The sequence below is a fragment of the Ranitomeya imitator genome, chromosome 2, assembly GCF_032444005.1.
Source record: "Ranitomeya imitator isolate aRanImi1 chromosome 2, aRanImi1.pri, whole genome shotgun sequence".
Lineage (NCBI taxonomy): Eukaryota > Metazoa > Chordata > Amphibia > Anura > Dendrobatidae > Ranitomeya > Ranitomeya imitator.
The window spans coordinates 765,024,329-765,042,970 of NC_091283.1; the positions used below are offsets into that span (position 1 = coordinate 765,024,329).

Sequence of the window (18,642 nt, forward strand, 5' to 3'; positions counted from 1 at the left end):
CATACAAAAACATTAAAAATCAGGTGCCTCAAACCATAGAACACATGTACATAAGGAGGTTTAAACTGGAGCAATCTGCGTTAATACACAGGAACACATGTCAGAGTACAGACTTATATCCTGTATCAATCTGCAGACATCAATATAGACGTTGTCCAATATACTATTTTGCTTATGCAGATCACAGGAAGGAACATCAAAAAGATTTATAGCTGCGTTGATATCGCTCAGATAACATAACCTGATACAACAATGCATTTGCAGAAAAGCATAATCTACATTCATAAAATGCACGTGCAGCAGTAAAATCACAATAAAGCCTTCTAATGGCACATGCTAAAGCTGCAATCGTGTCTATAATGAAACATATCTTGTACCACAATGTAAAGTCAATACCCTGTGCCTGGTACATATTACCTGTGTCCACGCTGTCTCCACACATGAAATGCCCCATGAAGCATTTAGCCAAACGCGCCTCGGGGTTGGGAGATTAAATGTGCCACGGGGCATTTCATGTGTGGAGACCGCGTGGAAACAGGTAATTAGCATGCGTTTTTCTCGCGTTTTACCGCATTTTTTTTGGCGGATTTTTCCGGAGGTTCCCAATGCAATAATATAGTGGGAAATCAGCAAAAAATCCGCAAAATTAATGAACTTGCTGTGCTTTTTACCGCAATGTGTTTTTTTTTTCAGAAAAAACGCATCATGTGCACAAAAATTGCGGAATGCATTCTAAATGATGGGATGCATAATGTATGCTTTTTTTCGCGTTTTAATAGCGAAAAAAACATGAAAAATCTGCAGCGAATGCACACAGCCTAAATCACAGAGATATATCACACAAAATACTTACCGTATATACTCGAGTATAAGCCGAGATTTTCAGACCACTTTTTTGGGCTGAAAGTCCCCCTCTCGGCTTATACTCGAGTCATACCCAGGGGTCGGCAGGGGAGGGGGAGCAGGAGCTGTCTAATAATACTCACCTACTCCAGGCACGGTCCCTGCAGGTCCCTGGCGCCGGCAGCTTCTTCCTGTACTGAGCGGTCACATGGTACCGCTCATTACAGTAATGAATATGCGGCTCCACCTCCCATAGAGGCGACAGCGTGTGCACCATTATAGGAGCGCCGTTATAATGGTGCACACGCTGTCAGCGTGCGCTCCATCGAGCGCTAATCCGGAAGTAATTTTTCAACACGGGGCATGGAGCACTTCGCATGCGCCGTCTATTCCGGCCGCCACGGCGGCATCATCTCTGACGTACATACACTTTACTCCAATTGGACTGTAGTCACGTAAATAGGGCCTACCCTCCTTCCCCAGACACGCCCCCGGAAGAAGCCAGGGCAAAACGTGCGTTGGGGTGAGGAGGGTCTCCGTGGCAGTTGTTTTCGGCATCCACGCTGACATTGTCTTTCTTGAGCAGACAGGTAATAAAATGGTGGTTATGTGCAATTGAATAGTTACGGTGTGCCAATTCCACTGCAGTCTATGGGTTCTTTTTAGGCTCATGGATGGTGATGTGTTATTTAGATATACTGCTATAATTGTCTTCACCTATGTTAAATAGTATTAGGCTGGTCTAGATCGACATATGCCAGCGTGGCCTTTTTTCAGCTCTAGGCTAATCCTATATATGTGGAATTGCTCTTTATATATTATCCCTATTTGATGGATTAAAATATGTACTATAATATGGGGTAATTATCCAATATTTTAGCGGAGCTGTATAATTACCATCTTTGATTAAGCATTTTTTTCGTACTGTCCGGAGCCCCACCTGTTGAATGTCTCTATGATCATGTTTTTTGCTTGTTATTTTTTAAATGATCTTTAATAAATATTTGATTATTTTATGAAATGGTTCGCTTCTTTTTGACTACTTAACTGTAGGTCTTTTTTGTGTGGTTAACCACATCACATTTGAAGTCATTTTGAGGGGTCTATATGATAGAAAATAACCAAGTGTGACACCAATCTAAAAACTGCACCCCTCAAGGTACTCAAAACAACATTCAAGAAGATTATTAACCCTTCAGCTCCAATTTGTTTTATTTTACCAAGGGTAACAGGAGAAAACGGACCCCAAAAGTTGTACAATTTGTCCTGAGTACCCAGATACCCCATATGTGGGGGTAAACCACTGTTTGGGAGCATGGCAGAGCTCGGAAGAGAAGGAGCGCCATTTGACTTTTCAATGCAAAATTGGCTGGAATTGAGATGGGACGCCATGTTGCGTTTGGAGAGCCACTAATGTGCCTAAACATTGAAACCCCCCACAAGTGACACCATTTTGGAAAGTAGACCCCTTAAGGAACTTATCTAGATGTGTGGTGAGCACTTTGACCGAAGTGCTTCACAGAAGTTTATAATGTAGAGCCGTAAAAATAAAAAATAATATTTTTTCACAAAAATGAACTTCTCGCCCCAATTTTTTATTTTCCCAAGGTTACCAGAAGAAATTCTACGCCAAACGTTGTTGTGCAATTTGTCCTGAGTACGCTGATACCCCATATGTGGGGGTTAAACCACTGTTTGGGCGCATGGCAGAGCTCGGAAGGGAAGGAGCAGATAAAAATTCTATTTAAATTTTCCACAAAAATTATTCTTTAGCCCCCAGTTTTGTATTTTCCCAAGGGTAACAGGAGAAATTGGACCCCAAAAGTTGTTGTGCAATTTGTCCTGAGTACGCTGATATCCCATATGTGGGGGGTAACCACCGTTTGGGCGCATGGCAGAGCTCGGAAGGGAAGGAGCGCCATTTGGAACGCAGACATAGATGGATTGGTCTGCAGGCGTCACGTTGCATTTGCAGAGCCCCTGATGTACCCAAACAGTAGAAACCCCTCCCATATTGGAAACTAGACCCCCCAAGGAACTTATCTAGATATGTTGTGAGAACTTTGAACCCCCAAGTATTTCACTACAGTTTATAACGCAGAGCCGTGAAAATAAAAAGTCATTTTTTTCCCACAAAAATGTTTTTTAGCCCCCACAATTTTAATTTTCCCAAGGGTAACAAGAGAAATTGGACCCCAGAAGTTGTTGTCCAATTTGTCCTGAGTATGCTGATACCCCATATGTTGGGGTAAACCCCTGTTTGGGCACACGGGAGAGCTCGGAAAGGGAAGGAGCACTGTTTTACTTTTTCAACGCAGAATTGGCTGGAATTGAGATCGGACACCATGTCGCGTTTGGAGAGCCCCTGAAGTGCCTAAACAGTGGAAACCCCCAATTCTAACTGTAACCCTAACCCAAACACACCCCTAATCCCAACCACACCCCTAACCCCAACCCTAACCACACCCCTAACCCTGACACACCTCTAACCCTAATCCCAACCATAAATGTAATCCAAACCCTAACCCTAGTCCCAACCCTAAGGAAAAATGGAAATAAATAAAAAAAAAAATTATTTTTCCCTAACTAAGGGGGTGATGAAGGGGGGTTTGATTTACTTTTATAGCGGGTTTTTAAGCGGATTTTTATGATTGGCAGCTGTCACACACAAAAAGACGCTTTTTATTGCAAAAAATATTTATTTGCGTTACCACATTTTGAGAGCTATAAGGGTATGTTCACACGTTCCTGATTTCCATCCTTTTTTTTTCAGGACTGTTTTTTAAAAAACTGCAGCTCTTGGCAGAAAACGCAGGTCCTTTTTTTGTCCTTTTTTTATCCTTTTTTTGATCCTTTTTTTGATGCAGTTAAAATGGCTGAAAATACCCTAACCCTACCCCTATTCTAACCTTAGTGGAAAAAAAAAAATTCTTAATTTTTTTTTATTGTCCCTACCTATGGGGGTGACAAAGGGGGGGGGGGGTCATTTACTATTTTTTTTTATTTAGATCACTGAGATATAACCTATCTCAGTGATCAAAATGCACTTTGGAACGAATCTGCCGTCCCAAGATGGCGGCGCCCAGGGAGAAGACGGCCGGACGGACACCGGGTAAGTATAAGGGGGGGAGATTAGGGCACGGGGGGGGGGGGGCATCGGAGCACTGGGGGGGGGCATCGGAGCACGGGGCGGTGGGATTGGAGCACGGGGGGGCGGGATCGGAGCACGGGGGGGGGCAGCCACACTCCGCCCACGCACTTCCGCCCGCTTCCCCGCACTTCCTGCTGCAGCGGTTCGGCACCACAAACCGCAGTAAAACCCGCAGATATTTTTTTCATCTGCGGGTTTTACTGCGGGTTTGACCTCACAATGGAGGTCAATGGGTGCAGAACCGCTGCGGCTCCGAAAAAAGAAGTGACATGGTACTTCTTTTTTACCGCGGCTATTCAGCGCGGCTTTTTTTCCCGATTCCCGCATCATGTGCACAGTGGTTCCTGTTTTCCATAGGGTACAGTACACTGTACCCTGCATGGAAAACAGCTGCGGAACCGCAGCGGCAAAAACGCTGCGGTTCCGCAGAAAAAAAACGCACTGTGTGAACATGGCCTAATTTTTCCATATTTTGGTCCACCGAGTCATGTGAGGTCTTGTTCTTTGCGGGACAAGTTGACGTTTTTATTGGTAACATTTTCGGGCACGTGACATTTTTTGATCGCTTTTTATTTTGATTTTTGTAAGGCAGAATGACCAAAAACTGGCTATTCATGAATTTCTTTTGGGGGGAGGCGTTTATACCGTTCCGCGTTTGGTAAAACGGATAAAGCAGTTTTATTCTTCAGGTCAGTACGTTTACAGCGATACCTCATTTATATCATTTTTTTATGTTTTGGTGCTTTTATACAATAAAAACTATTTTATATAAAAAATAATTATTTTTACATCGCTTTATTCTGAGGACTGTAACTTATTTTTTCGCTGATGATGCTGTATGGCAGCTTGTTTTTTGTGGACAAGATGACGTTTTCAGCGTTATCATGGTTGTTTATATCCGTCTTTTTGATCGCGTGTTATTCCACTTTTTGTTCGGCAATGATAATAAAGCGTTGTTTTTTGCCTCTTTTTTTTTTACGGTGTCCACTGAAGGGGTTAACTAGCGGGACAGTTTTATAGGTCGGGTTGTTACCGACGCGGCGATACTAAATGTGTTCTTTTATTGTTTTTTTTTTTAAGAATGCATTTATGGGAACAATATTTTTTTTTTCTTTATTTAGGAATTTTTTTTACGCATCTAAATATTTTTTTTTTTTTAGTTTATAACATTGCCCCAGGGGGGGCATCATGTTTTAAGGTCAGGTCGCTGATCTAACACTTTGCAATGCACTGTGTCAGATCAGCGATCTGACGTACACTGCTCCTGGCTTACCAGCGCTTGCTCTGAGCAGGCGCTGGTAAGCCACCTCCCTGCAGGACCCAGATGCAGCCCCCCGGCCATTTTGGATCCGCGGCCTGCAGGGAGGAGACGCTCGGTACAAGGTGAGCACATCGCCTTGTACCGAGGGTCTCAGGGAAGCTCGCAGGGAGCCCCCTCCCTGCGCGATGCTTCCCTATGCCCCCGGAACGCTGCGATCATGTTTGATCGCAGTGTTTTGGGGGTTAATGTGCCAGGAGCTGTCCGTGTCCGCTCCTAGCACATAGTGCCGGATGTCAGCTGTGATAGCTGACACCCGTCCGCGCTCCCCCCGTGAGTGCGGCCGATCGCTATGACGTACTATCCTGTCCCTGGGAATTAAGTCCCAGGTCATCTTGACGGGATAGTACGTCATATGGGATTAAGGGGTTAAATTAGTGGCATCACTCCAGAAGTAAAATAAAAAAAAAAGCTGGAGTTATGCTTAAAAGGGGTAATCCGGGACTTTGTATTAAAAAAAAAGTGCCTAAGCACTAACAGGCAGGTACAGTTAGGGCCAGAAATATTTGGACAGTGACACAAGTTTTGTTATTTTAGCTGTTTACAAAAACATGTTCAGAAATACAATTATATATATAATATGGGCTGAAAGTGCACACTCCCAGCTGCAATATGATAGTTTCCACATCCAAATCGGAGAAAGGGTTTAGGAATCATAGCTCTGTAATGCATAGCGTCCTCTTTTTCAAGGGACCAAAAGTAATTGGACAATGGACTCTAAGGGCTGCAATTAACTCTGAAGGCGTCTCCCTCGTTAACCTGTAATCAATGAAGTAGTTAAAAGGTCAGGGGTGGATTCCAGGTGTGTGGTTTTGCATTTGGAAGCTGTTGCTGTGAGCAGACAACATGCGGTCAAAGGAACTCTCAATTGAGGTGAAGCAGAACATCCTGAGGCTGAAAAAAAAAGAAAAAATCCATCAGAGAGATAGCAGACATGCTTGGAGTAGCAAAATCAACAGTTGGGTACATTCTGAGAAAAAAGGAATTGACTGGTGAGCTTGGGAACTCAAAAAGGCCTGGGCGTCCACGGATGACAACAGTGGTGGATGATCGCCGCATACTTAATTTGGTGAAGAAGAACCCGTTCACAACATCAACTGAAGTCCAGAACACTCTCAGTGAAGTAGGTGTATCTGTCTCTAAGTCAACAGTAAAGAGAAGACTCCATGACAGTAAATACAAAGGGTTCACATCTAGATGCAAACCATTCATCAATACCAAAAATAGACAGGCCAGAGTTAAATTTGCAGAAAAACACCTCAAGAAGCCAGCTCAGTTCTGGAAAAGTATTCTATGGACAGATGAGACAAAGATCAACCTGTACCAGAATGATGGGAAGAAAAAAGTTTGGAGAAGAAAGGGAACGGCACATGATCCAAGGCACACCACATCCTCTGTAAAACATGGTGGAGGCAACGTGATGGCATAGGCATGCATGGCTTTCAATGGCACTGGGTCACTTGTGTTTATTGATGACATAAGAGCAGACAAGAGTAGCCGGATGAATTCTGAAGTGTACCGGGATATACTTTCAGCCCAGATTCAGCCAAATGCTGCAAAGTTGATTGGACGGCGCTTCATAGTACAGATGGACAATGACCCCAAGCATACAGCCAAAGCTACCCAGGAGTTCATGAGTGCCAAAAAGTGGCACATTCTGCAATGGCCAAGTCAATCTCCAGATCTAAACCCAATTGAGCATGCATTTCACTTGCTCAAATCCAGACTTAAGACGGAAAGACCCACAAACAAGCAAGACCTGAAGGCTGCGGCTGTAAAGGCCTGGCAAAACATTAAGAAGGAGGAAACCCAGCGTTTGGTGATGTCCATGGGTTCCAGACTTAAGGCAGTGATTGCCTCCAAAGGATTTGCAACAAAATATTGAAAATAAAAATATTTTGTTTGGGTTATGTTTATTTGTCCAATTACTTTTGACCTCCTAAAATGTGGAGTGTTTGTAAAGAAATGTGTACAATTCCTACATTTTCTATCAGATATTTTTGTTCAACCCTTCAAATTAAACGTTACAATCTGCACTTGAATTCTGTTGTAGAGGTTTCATTTCAAATCCAATGTGGTGGCATGCAGAGCCCAACTCGCGAAAATTGTGTCACTGTCCAAATATTTCTGGCCCTAAAGGTACCGTCACACTTAGCGACGCTGCAGCGATACCGACAACGATCCGGATCGCTGCAGCGGTCGCTGTTTGGTCGCTGGAGAGCTGTCACACAGACCGCTCTCCAGCGACCAACGATCCCGAGGTCCCCGGTAACCAGGGTAAACATCGGGTAACTAAGCGCAGGGCCGCGCTTAGTAACCCGATGTTTACCCTGGTTACCATCATAAAAAAACAAACACTACATACTTACATTCAGCTGTCTGTCCCTTGCCGTCTGTTTGCTGCACTGACTGCTGGCCGCAAAGTGAAAGCAGAGCACAGCCACAGCGGTGAGTCACCGCTGTGTGACTCACCGCTGTGCTGTGCTTTCACTTTCACTTTGCGGCCAGCAGTCAGTGCAGGAAATAGACGGCAAGGGACAGACAGCTGAATGTAAGTATGTACTGTTTGTTTTTTTACGATGGTAACCAGGGTAAACATCGGGTTACTAAGCGCGGCCCTGCGCTTAGTTACCCGATGTTTACCCTGGTTACCAGTGAAGACATCGCTGAATCGGTGTCACACACGCCGATCCAGCGATGTCTGCGGGGAGTCCAGCGAAGAAATAAAGTTCTGGACTTTCTTCCCCGACCAGCGACAGCACAGCAGGGGCCTGATCGCTGCTGCCTGTCACACTGGACGATATCGCTAGCGAGGACGCTGCAACGTCACGGATCGCTAGCGATATCGTCTAGTGTGACGGTACCTTAACTGTAGTTGCTACCTACCTGCCTGTTGTGCCGACGATGTTCTTTGACATCATTCTGTCTGACAGCTAATCTGTCCAGTTAGGCAGCTAATCTATTGTCAATCAGCATTACATTGGCAGTCTCACCATGTCAACAGAGAAGAATGGAAAAGAAGCTGTTAAAGCATTAGAATTGCCGGCAGGTGATGTCTGTCAGCGCTCTGTGTCGGCAACAAACGACATCGGGTACAACAGGCAGGTAGGCAGCAACTACCTGCTTGTTTGGGCTTAGGCACATTACTTTTTATTGATCAAAGTCCTGGGCATACCCTTTAAAGCAGACCTGGGCAAGATGCGGCCCACGGGCCGCACTTCTGACAGCCGCCCTCGGCACCGCTCGGCCAGCTGTTTTCTGAGGAGGAGCAGAGCCGGGTTGATTACCTATTCATCGGTGGCGGCGGCGGCCATCTTCCCGAGGCCATGCGTGCGCAGATGGAGTGCTCTGCTTCACGTGGCTTCAGGAAAATGGCCGCGGGAGGCCGCGCGTGCGCAGATGGAGATCGCGGCGGCCATTTTCCTGAAGCCGAGATTGCAGATTTAGATCTCGGCTTCAGGAAAATGGCCGCCGCGATCTCCATCTGCGCGGCCTCCCGCGGCCATTTTCCTGAAGCCCCGTGAAGCAGAGCACTCCATCTGGGCACGCGCGGCCTCGGGAAGATGGCCACCGCCACCGATATTCAACCCGGCTTTGGTGCACACATCGCATTCCTGGCCGCTGCGTCACCTCACCGGTGGAAGGGACCCTGCGCACGCCATACCGCACCTCTGCCACCGCACCACCACTGCTGCAACCCCCCCATGGACACCAGGCCGTGGCGTCGCCCGCCTAAGCAGGAAGAGACCCTGCTCAGGTGCACGCCACACCGCATCACCCCACCTCTGCCGACACCATGCCTCCTGTGACCCTGCTCTGCCACCGCCAGCCATCAGGTAAGAATCTTACCGTAAGATACTGTAAATTCGGACAATAAGACGGACCCCCATCTTATAAAAAATCTTTTTTTCTGCAATTTTCACCCCAAATTTGGGGTGCGCCTTATGGTCCGAAAAATACGGTAATTATATTAGTTCGGCCCTCTAAAACCATCCCACTTTCTCATGCGGCCCCATGGCAAAATTAATTGCCCACCCCTGCTTTAAAGCATTGACCAGAAACAACTACCTTTTTTGCTGCATTGTCAGTAGTTTTGCTTTCCTTGTGTTATGCACATTTTTTTGACTACATGGTCTAGACACTAGGACCTAGGTTGATACTGATCAGGTCAATGACGGCACTGTGTTTTTTTATACAGGATTGTAGATTTTGTTATGATATCTAACCACCACTATTGATCCACTGTTTCCTATGCCCCTTGTGTGTTATATTGCCTGTACTGTGTCCCCATCCTTTCCTTTTGTGTCCACTTGTATTTTATCTATTTTTGATATTCAATAAAACTTTATATTTTACTTAGACTAGGTGATCGTCTTGGTTTTCTCGTTCTTGTCAATTTGATGACTGGTCTGTTACACGTCCATTATTTGGCAGGACTACAATAGCTTATATTAAGTTTACAGCTAATTTGGTAAACTATGCCCAATGTTTCCATCAGGCGGAGTTACTGTTTACGCACATTGCTTTTTATTTTTCAAAGTCGAGGACATACTCTTTAAAGAGTTGACCAGAAACAACTAAGGATATGTGCACACAATCAGTAAACGCTGCGGGTTGGACGCTGCGTACTTGTGCAGTGTCCAACCTGCAGTGCCAGATGATACAGCATAGTGGGATTTCAAGAAATCTCATACCCACTATGCGTCCACAGAGGCCTGCAGATCACCTGTGGAGACAGACATGTGGCACATATCTCCAGACCGCAGCATGTCAAGGTCCCCCCGTGTGCTTCAGGGATTTTTGCTCACCGTTCTTGTGATTATTCTGACCCCACGGGGTGAAATCTTGCGTGGAGCCCCAGATCGAGGGAGATTATCAGTGGTCTTGTATGTCTTCCATTTTCTTATTATTGCTCCCACAGTTGATTTCATCACACCAAGCTGCTTGCCTATTGCAGATTCAGTCTTCCCAGCCTGGTGCAGGGCTACAATTTTGTTTCTGGTGTCCTTCGACAGCTCTTTTATCTTCCCCATAGTGGAGTTCGGAGTGTGGCTGTTTGAGGTTGTGGACAGGTGTCTTTTATGCTGATAAGTTCAAACAGGTGCCAATACTACAGGTAATGAGTGGAGGACAGAGGAGCATCTTAAAGAAGTAGTTACAGGTGTGAGTCAGAAATCTTACGTTTTTAGGTGACCAAATACTTATTTTCCACCATAATTTGCAAAATAAATCTTGCCAAATCAGACAAGGTGATTTTCTGGATTTGTTTTCTCATTTTGACTCTCATAGTTGTGGTCTACCTATGATGTCAATTACAGGCCTCTCTTATCTTTTTAACTGGGAGAACTTGCACAATCGGTGGCTGATTTAATACCTTTTTTCCCACTGTACTCAGTATTTGATCAATATTTTACCTCAGTATTTGTAAGCCAAAACCAGGAGAGGCTCAAAAATGCAGAAGTGGTGACGTGTTTCTATTATACTTTTCCTCTGATTGTTCCACTCGTGGTTTTGACTTACAAATACTGATGTAAAATACTGACCAAGTGCAGAAAATGTGAACGTGGCCTAACAATGAGAGCACGTGTGGCTGAATGTCCACCTCCGCGATGACCAATTGCCAGGACTCTGTTTAACAAATGTGCAGCCATTGCCCGGCCATTGGTTGCCAATGTTCGATCTTCATTCAAGTAATACCACAGAGTAAAAGTGACACATTAAAAAGTCGTCTGCATGATACAGGACACGTCTTCCAGGGTGAGCGACATTCTGTAACGTCTCTCCATTCTGGCCAAGAGATGAGGATCCAGCACAGAGGGCCGCCATTAGACTTACCAAAGAAAAGTAACCATTTTAATATCTTGTAGCCCTGGGATCAGTTGAACGTCCCATAAAGGTGTTTTCCCACAAACATAGTTAATTTCAATCAATATTTTAATCAATAGTTCTTGGAATAATAATAAATAATGTCACAATTGGATATGTTCATATAAAATGTTCCTGTGCGGAGATAAATGTGAAGCTCCCCAGGAGCTGTGGTATGATCAGACACAGCCATTACACAGTACACAGCAGGGGCACATTTATAAGATTATCTCAGCACAGGAACATTTTATTTAAACACCAATTGTGGAAATTATTATTCCAAGATCTATTGATTAAAATATACTTTTGTTTGTGGGAAAACCCCTATAAGAAATGATTGCTTTTCCTTACAATGTGCCACCAATGTCTATCCTGAGACGTTACCTTCACCCATCAGGGAGAGACCTCACAGCACAATGCTCTATAATAAAAGTGGATGTGGCCGAGCAGCAGCCTGCAGATGACTGGACCCACCAGAGATCTAAGGCCCGCGTGCTGCAATAGTACAGGTTTGTCAGTTGCAACACAACCAGTTCACTTTCATTATGGGGCAACGTGGCGCGAGCTTTGATGGCGCCGTGCAGACTTGGTGTGAAGGTTACATCTGTGGGCAGTGGAGCCATAGTATGTCTCTCTACAGGATCTGTGCACCTGGCAATGTCATGTATGAGCACAGGAAGGAAGGGAGTTTGTCAGCGCACCATATACAGTATGTACGGAGTAACGCTCTGACCAAACGTGGAGAAGCAGAGGAAAATCCAGCTCCTGGCAGTAATGACGACAAACAGAACATACATGAAAGTCACAGCATTTTGCTTAGAGCAGGAAACAACATGGCGACGTGTTTCGAATGCTGTCTGCAGTCTTCCCCAAGGCCCAGGCATTGAGGAAGAACCAAGACAGTGTTCGAAACGGGTCACCATGTTTCCTGCCCCAAGCAAAATGCTTCATGTATTCATTTATGTTCAAATAAATGTTCTATTTTTATGAATTACTGCCCGAAACTAGACTTTCCATTTCCGCATGTATGAGCTCCCCTTTAAGGGTATGTGCAGACGTTTAGTAATCAGCAGCGCTTTGGATGCAGCACACGTCCGCTGCCGGCTACTGAACCGTGCGGAATCACCTTGTCCCATACATTATACAGGTGACAGGTGAGCGTCGCCACAAGATAAATAGACATGCTGCGGTCTGGAGAGACGAGCCACATGTCAGTCTCCACACGTGAGCCGCCGGCATCTCTGGACGCACAGTGGACACGGGGTTTCTAGAAATCTAATCCACCATGCTGTAACATCTGGATGCTGCAGATATACGCAGTGTTTACTGACCGTGTGCACCCACCCTGATGGAGGATGCAGGTCACTCCTGTCCGCACTACGGCGTCATTATCTCCAGGAGGTCGCTGGAGAGACACAGCCATGTACAATAGAAATGGTCGCCACCCGGGCTCATAAGCATATATCTCCGGCCAGCACACTGCCTGAGACGGCCCCTCACAGGGCGCAGCACACACGGTCAGTACGTGGCGGCGGCCGCACATCACTCACACATCACTCATACATCACTCACACATCACTCTCACCTAGCGGGAGCAGCGTTACTTCCGTGTTTACATCCCGTCACGCACACAGACTCGCGTCTTACGTCTTCGGATGTGAGGGAGCAGGCTCTGGTCTGGCTCTGTGTCCGCGCTCCAGCGCCATTTTGGCTGCGCTCGCTTTCATTATAAGCCGCAATATTCAGGCTCCAAAAAGATGTCTGCTGGAGTTATTCCTGAACTCTGCCAGTGTACTGCGGCTGCGCACACGTTGTGGATAACTCGTCTCATTGGTCAGAGAACAGTCACACTACAGCTGGGAGCTGCCGGCCGAGGTAATGGAGCGCAGCATGGGGGCAGCTGGAGCGGATCTTACCCAATACAGAGCCTGTGCGGTGCCCGAGGTGTGAGGTCACTTCCTGAGTCCTCACCTGCTGGTAAGACCCGTGCAGTGCTGCCTGTGTCTGGGAAGTGTAGTCAGTGTGTGCCCACACCTGGTGCCACCGTGCAATGTGCAGGACCTTATAGCGCCCCTGTCCTGGGGTTCTGACATCCTACAGCAGTACCCTGCACACGACCCCTGTGTGACCCCTGCACGGGGCTGTTGTGTCACCTGTGACCTTCATTATTTGGTAGAATTAGGCTACGTCCCCACAGTCAGTAATCGGCAGCACATGTCTGCCTCATCCAAAGCACTGCCAGCTATTGAACGCAGGTGAATCCACATGTGTTCATTGGACTGTACGCCATCGCCGTGCCCAATACAGGGTACGGTGATATTTATCTTGTGGCGACTGAGCATCTCCGCAAGATAAATAGACATGCTGCAGTCTGGAAAGACGCACCACATGTCTGTCTCCCCGGGTGTCCCTGCATGCATAATGGGCATGGGATTTCAAGAAATCCCATCCACTATGCTGTAACATCTGTACGCATCGTCCAACCCGCAGCATTTTCTGACCGTGGGAACATCCCCTTAAATGTTGGCATTTGTTCACATGTTGGGTTCACTCGCCTTTATTCCACTGTATTTCCATCTGGTTGTTGCTTTGATCTCTGTGTCTTGTTCCTGGATACTGGCTTCTATAACTGTGGCTTCTGCTGTGGATGGTGTAGCTCCTGTGTGTGGCCTCTGCTGTGGATGGTGGCACTGGCGCGCGCGGCTTCTGCTGTGGATGGTGGCGCTGGTGCGTGCGCGGCTTCCGCTGTGGATGGTGGCGCTGGCGCGCGGCTTCTGCTGTGGGTGCTGGCGCGCGCGCAGCTTCTGCTGTGGATGGTGGCGCTGGCACGCACGACTTCTGCTGTGGATGGTGGCACTGGCGCGCGCGGCTTCCGCTGTGGATGGTGGCGCTGGTGCGCGCGCGGCTTCCGCTGTGGATGGTGGCGCTGGCGCGTGGCTTCTGCTGTGGGTGCTGGCGCACGCGCAGCTTCTGCTGTGGATGGTGGCGCTGGCACGCACGACTTCTGCTGTGGATGGTAGCGCTGGCGTGCACGGCTTCTGCTGTGGATGGTGTAGCTCCTGTGTGTGGCCTCTGCTGTGGATGGTGGCACTGGCGCGCGCGTGGCTTCTGCTGTGGGTGCTGGCGCGCGCGCAGCTTCTGCTGTGGATGGTGGCGCTGGCACGCACGACTTCTGCTGTGGATGGTGGCGCTGGCGTGCGCGGCTTCTGCTGTGGATGGTGGCGCTGGCGCGCACGGCTTCTGCTGTGAATGGTGGCGCTGGCGCGCGCGGCTTCTGCTGTGGATGCTGGCGCGCGCGGCTTCTGCTGTGGATGGTGGCGCTGGCGCGCGCAGCTTCTGCTATGGATGGTGGCGCTGGCACGCACGACTTCTGCTGTGGATGGTGGCGCTGGCGCGCACGGCTTCTGTGGATGGTGGCGCTGGCGCGCACGGCTTCTGCTGTGGATGGTGGCGCTGGCGCGCGCAGCTTCTGCTGTGGATGGTGGCGCTGGCGCACGCGCCTTCTGCTGTCGATGGTGGCGCTGGCGCACGCGCCTTCTGCTGTGGATGGTGGCGCGCGCGGCTTCTGCTGTGGATGGTGGCGCGCGCGGCTTCTGCTGTGGATGGTGGAGCTGGTTTTCTCGTGACTTTGCCTGACTAACCTTGTTATGTACAGGGCATTACCAGTTCTGTGATCAGACAACTTCGCTTCATTCTCTCTTTGCTTTGTTTGCAACGTTTTGTGATGTGTACTGAGAGAGACCAGTGCTGGAGAAGGTCACTTATCCCTGACTAATCCTAAACTGATGACAGAGATCTCTTGCCCGGTGCGTCTGCAGTGGTGAACAGAGACAGCATGGGCACCTTCTTCTGTAGTGCTGTGTATCAGGGCCAGCATTAAATATGACTTTGGGGATATACAGTATATCTTTTGTGACCTGCACTGATGAGCAGAACACAGCACTATTATCCCCGTTAGAATGGTGTGGCAGTGGTCGTGTGCAACAACTGCTCCATTCATTCCCTGTGGGACTGCCGAGCGCTGCACTCTTCTGTATCCAGCAGCCCCACAGGGTATGAATGGAGCGGCCATCTTACTTACACTCCATTCTAAGGGAGCTCTCACATTACATTTTGGCACCCGTTCAGTGGCCCCATACGGGCTTGCGTCCAAATCCAACACAAAATGGGATTTGGACACATGCGCCGATAGGACCATAGACGATAATGTTGCCGCTGGTTTCAATGTGCGCTGTGTTGTGCATCATTTTAGGGCTTATATGCCTACTGAGGCGAACACCAAGATGCGGTTTCTTCATCTTCTACAGGTATAAAAGTGCCCCGTTCTGCTGATCGGTGCAGGTCCCAGCCGTCAGACACCCACCGATCAACAAGCTATCACCTATGCGAAGGAACAATTTGTAATAGTAGGTGATCTGTAGGACCTGAGCATAGGAGCTAGCCTTGCTTCTGATGCTCATCCATGTGTTTTTGACACCCATGACTCTGCCCTCAGCTTACCGTTTTCCTTCCTTGGACCACTCTTGGTAGATACTATCCAGTGCATACCAGGAACTCCCCAAAACGCCTACCATTTTTGAGACACTTTGACCTAGTCATTACAATTTAGTCCTTGAAAAAGTCACTGAGGTCCTTACGCTTGTTCATGTTTTCTGCTTCCAACACACGAATGTCAAGAACTGACTGTTCCCTTTCTTCTAATTATATCCATGGTAACATAACAATCCATGTTATTCACTTCATCTGTCAGTAGTTTTATTGTTCTGGCTGATCAGTGTATATGTTGTTCTTTATGGCTGTGTTAGGTTACGTTCACATGAGCCACTGAATGGATCGGACCCGGTACGTCCACAAAATGCAGATGTGAGTGGCTCCGTGCAGACCCGAGAGTCTGAGGCAAGTCAGCTGAATACACTGGCCCATAGATTAGCATTGGTCTCCTGTGCCGCCTCCACACAGACCATAAATGCATCGTCTGAACGTAGCCTCATGTGGTTCCTTTTTATTCAGGAGTTTGTATTGAACATGTGGCGATAATTTGTAACTGTTGATGGAGTTAATATGTTCATTCTTTCATAACTTTGTAATGTTTGTACATTTTATATACAAGGAGTAAAACAAGTAAAAATATTTTTTTTTTTTTTATCTTAATCTTGATTATTGAATATGAAAAGTTTTAATTTTGCAATGTAAATATCTTACAATTCTTTTCTCCCTTTCCTCCCAGTATTCTTTTATATATTTTCTATGTAGGAATCATGCATTATTGATCATAATGACTTCTGAGGCAGCTATCACGCCATCTAAAGGCCGGCTGCAGAACCCCGGATACAAAGATTTCTATTGGCTTCGGTCTTTTGTGGCAGGAGGTAAACTGCTCTCTCTTATCCTAAAAATAAATACCTTTGTTTTTAGGAATTTTACTTATAGGGACAGACGACTTGGGAGTGAGGGCGCCACTGTCGTACTATTTTGAGAGTGCCAACCCCTGCTGTCAGGAAGGGTCCATCATAGGGGATAATAGGATGAGATTAATCCCTTCGACCTTTTCCTGGATCTGTTAACTTATAAGTCTATGTATAAAACATCTATTAGGAAGAGAATAGTCCCCTACTAATTATTGTACTCTTCAATTTATCATGCACTTATTGGTGTTTTTCAGTGTTATCACTACATTTGCACATGCACTTTACACTATAAGAGGTTTTGCACATGCACTTTTGTGGGATATGCATTGTTTGTGGACCATTTTAATCTAGCCTAATACAGGTTATAACCTACCATTAGATCATTTTTGTGACCCCAGCATATAATTATTGCTGGTGGCGCTAATGTGTCGTCCATATTGTTGCCCTTTGCAGCATTTTAGTAAACGTTTGGTCTATAAATGTTGCATAACATAATGGTAATATACCCTGTGATCATTTTTACATAGGTGTTGCAAGCTGCTGTGCAAAAACAACCATTGCACCTCTGGACAGGATCAAGATTTTATTGCAGGCACAAAATGTCCATTACAGACACTTGGGTAAGAAAAGCTTCATAATGGATTCAGCGGTTTTCACTATTTTTTGGTGATTTTAAAGGAAAAATAATAATTTACAGAACGTACGGCTGGTTTATCCCAGAGAAATGCTATACTTAACGTTCTGCATCTCACAATTTTCCTTTTTTCCGTAGGAGTTCTGTCCACTGTATTCGCTGTCAAAAAGAACGAAGGTTTCTTGGGGTTGTACAAAGGAAATGGGGCCATGATGATTCGGATCTTTCCTTATGGTGCCATTCAGTTTATGGCATTTGACAAATATAAAAAGGTATTTACTTGTTTTTGTGGTGAAGTTTTACAAGGCGATTGTGTCCGTGTAGCACAGGGAAGGCCAGAAAGATGATACAAACTGTGTAAGAATCACACCTTTGCCTACTTTAATGCCATAATGCAGGTAACGCAGGTTACATTGGTTAGGGGTATGTATGGAATTCTGACTTAATCTGCTGCATGTGGTTTTTTTTATACATCCTGATGCTGTTTGTCTCTCGTATAATAATGGTGCCCATACACAATAGATTAACGTCAGCAGTGGCCTACCATGTAATGTATATGGTGACATACTGATTCTTCCCTGGGGATAGATGGCCAGTTGGGGGAAGGATTGGTGTCTTGAATTTCAACATGACCGATCTTTTTTCCTGAAGGTAGATTAGCCGCCGTCAGAGGGGTTCGACAGTGGCTTACTCTGTGTTGCCAAATTGAGCATGGCATGTGTAATGGTGGGCGGGTGGAGGTTTGTTTTGGAGTAATGGCTGCCAGCCAAACAACCAAGCGCGTAAGGTGTATGACCACTATAAGATCAAGCCTGCAGATGACTAAATTCCCGCTGATCTCCCTGGTATGGGGATAGTGACCAGAAACTTAATAAATCAGGAGCGATGGGTTAGCCATAGCTTTACTACAAACATGCTATTTATGTTCCTTTTCAAAGGTAATTTTTACCCTTTTACAATTTTAACTAAAGAAAAAAAATGTACTAGTAAAAACAAAGTTATATGTGTCTGGGCAATCAAAACCACAATGCTAGATATTCTCAAACTGGTTTAAAAAAAAAAAAATCACTCTTCACTATCCCTGATGCCTGTGGGTTCTGTTCTGGCGTTCACCCAGTTCTCGACATCCACACACCACTCAGCCAGTCGCTGGCCACAATGGTCCCTCTCAGTCAGTTACTGGGTGAATGGGCAATTTTTTTAGTTTTGGAGTCAAGACCAGAAGCAGAGGCCGACAAGGTGCGTGCCAGGATGAGACCTGCAGGAGATCGGGGATCGTTTTATAGATTCTTTCTTTTATTTATTTTTTTTTACTTTTTCTGAGTATTTTTTGCAATATTTTGTGATTTTTTTTTTTTTTTTTTTGGAACAGATGTTTAAACTTTTAGGTTATGTGAAAATGTATTTCTTCTCAGTGAAGGCA

General features: G+C 46.2%; 2 protein-coding genes across 8 annotated transcripts in view; one reads left to right on the forward strand and one right to left on the reverse strand.

Annotated features, from left to right (window-relative positions):
- BLOC1S2 (biogenesis of lysosomal organelles complex 1 subunit 2) overlaps positions 1–12,889 on the reverse strand; it is a 46,432-nt gene extending 33,543 nt beyond the window's left edge. The window contains exons 1-2 of one of the 5 annotated variants that reach the window (XM_069753432.1): positions 12,763–12,824; positions 10,121–10,422 (exon numbers count right to left, since the gene is read on the reverse strand). In XM_069753432.1, coding sequence (XP_069609533.1) covers positions 10,121–10,345 — 225 coding nt within the window. In that variant the 5' untranslated portion in view covers positions 10,346–10,422; positions 12,763–12,824. Of the gene's footprint in view, positions 1–10,120; positions 10,423–12,508 lie in introns of those variants that run through there. The other 4 variants (XM_069753434.1, XM_069753436.1, XM_069753435.1 and 1 more) reach the window with 4 other exon arrangements.
- Positions 12,890–13,024: 135 nt separating this feature from the next.
- Positions 13,025–18,642, forward strand: part of SLC25A16 (solute carrier family 25 member 16) — a 37,049-nt gene continuing 31,431 nt past the window's right edge. The window contains exons 1-4 of one of the 3 annotated variants that reach the window (XM_069753429.1): positions 13,025–13,154; positions 16,405–16,546; positions 17,113–17,205; positions 17,358–17,491. In XM_069753429.1, coding sequence (XP_069609530.1) covers positions 16,453–16,546; positions 17,113–17,205; positions 17,358–17,491 — 321 coding nt within the window. In that variant the 5' untranslated portion in view covers positions 13,025–13,154; positions 16,405–16,452. Of the gene's footprint in view, positions 13,155–15,484; positions 15,584–16,404; positions 16,547–17,112; positions 17,206–17,357; positions 17,492–18,642 lie in introns of those variants that run through there. The other 2 variants (XM_069753431.1, XM_069753430.1) reach the window with 2 other exon arrangements.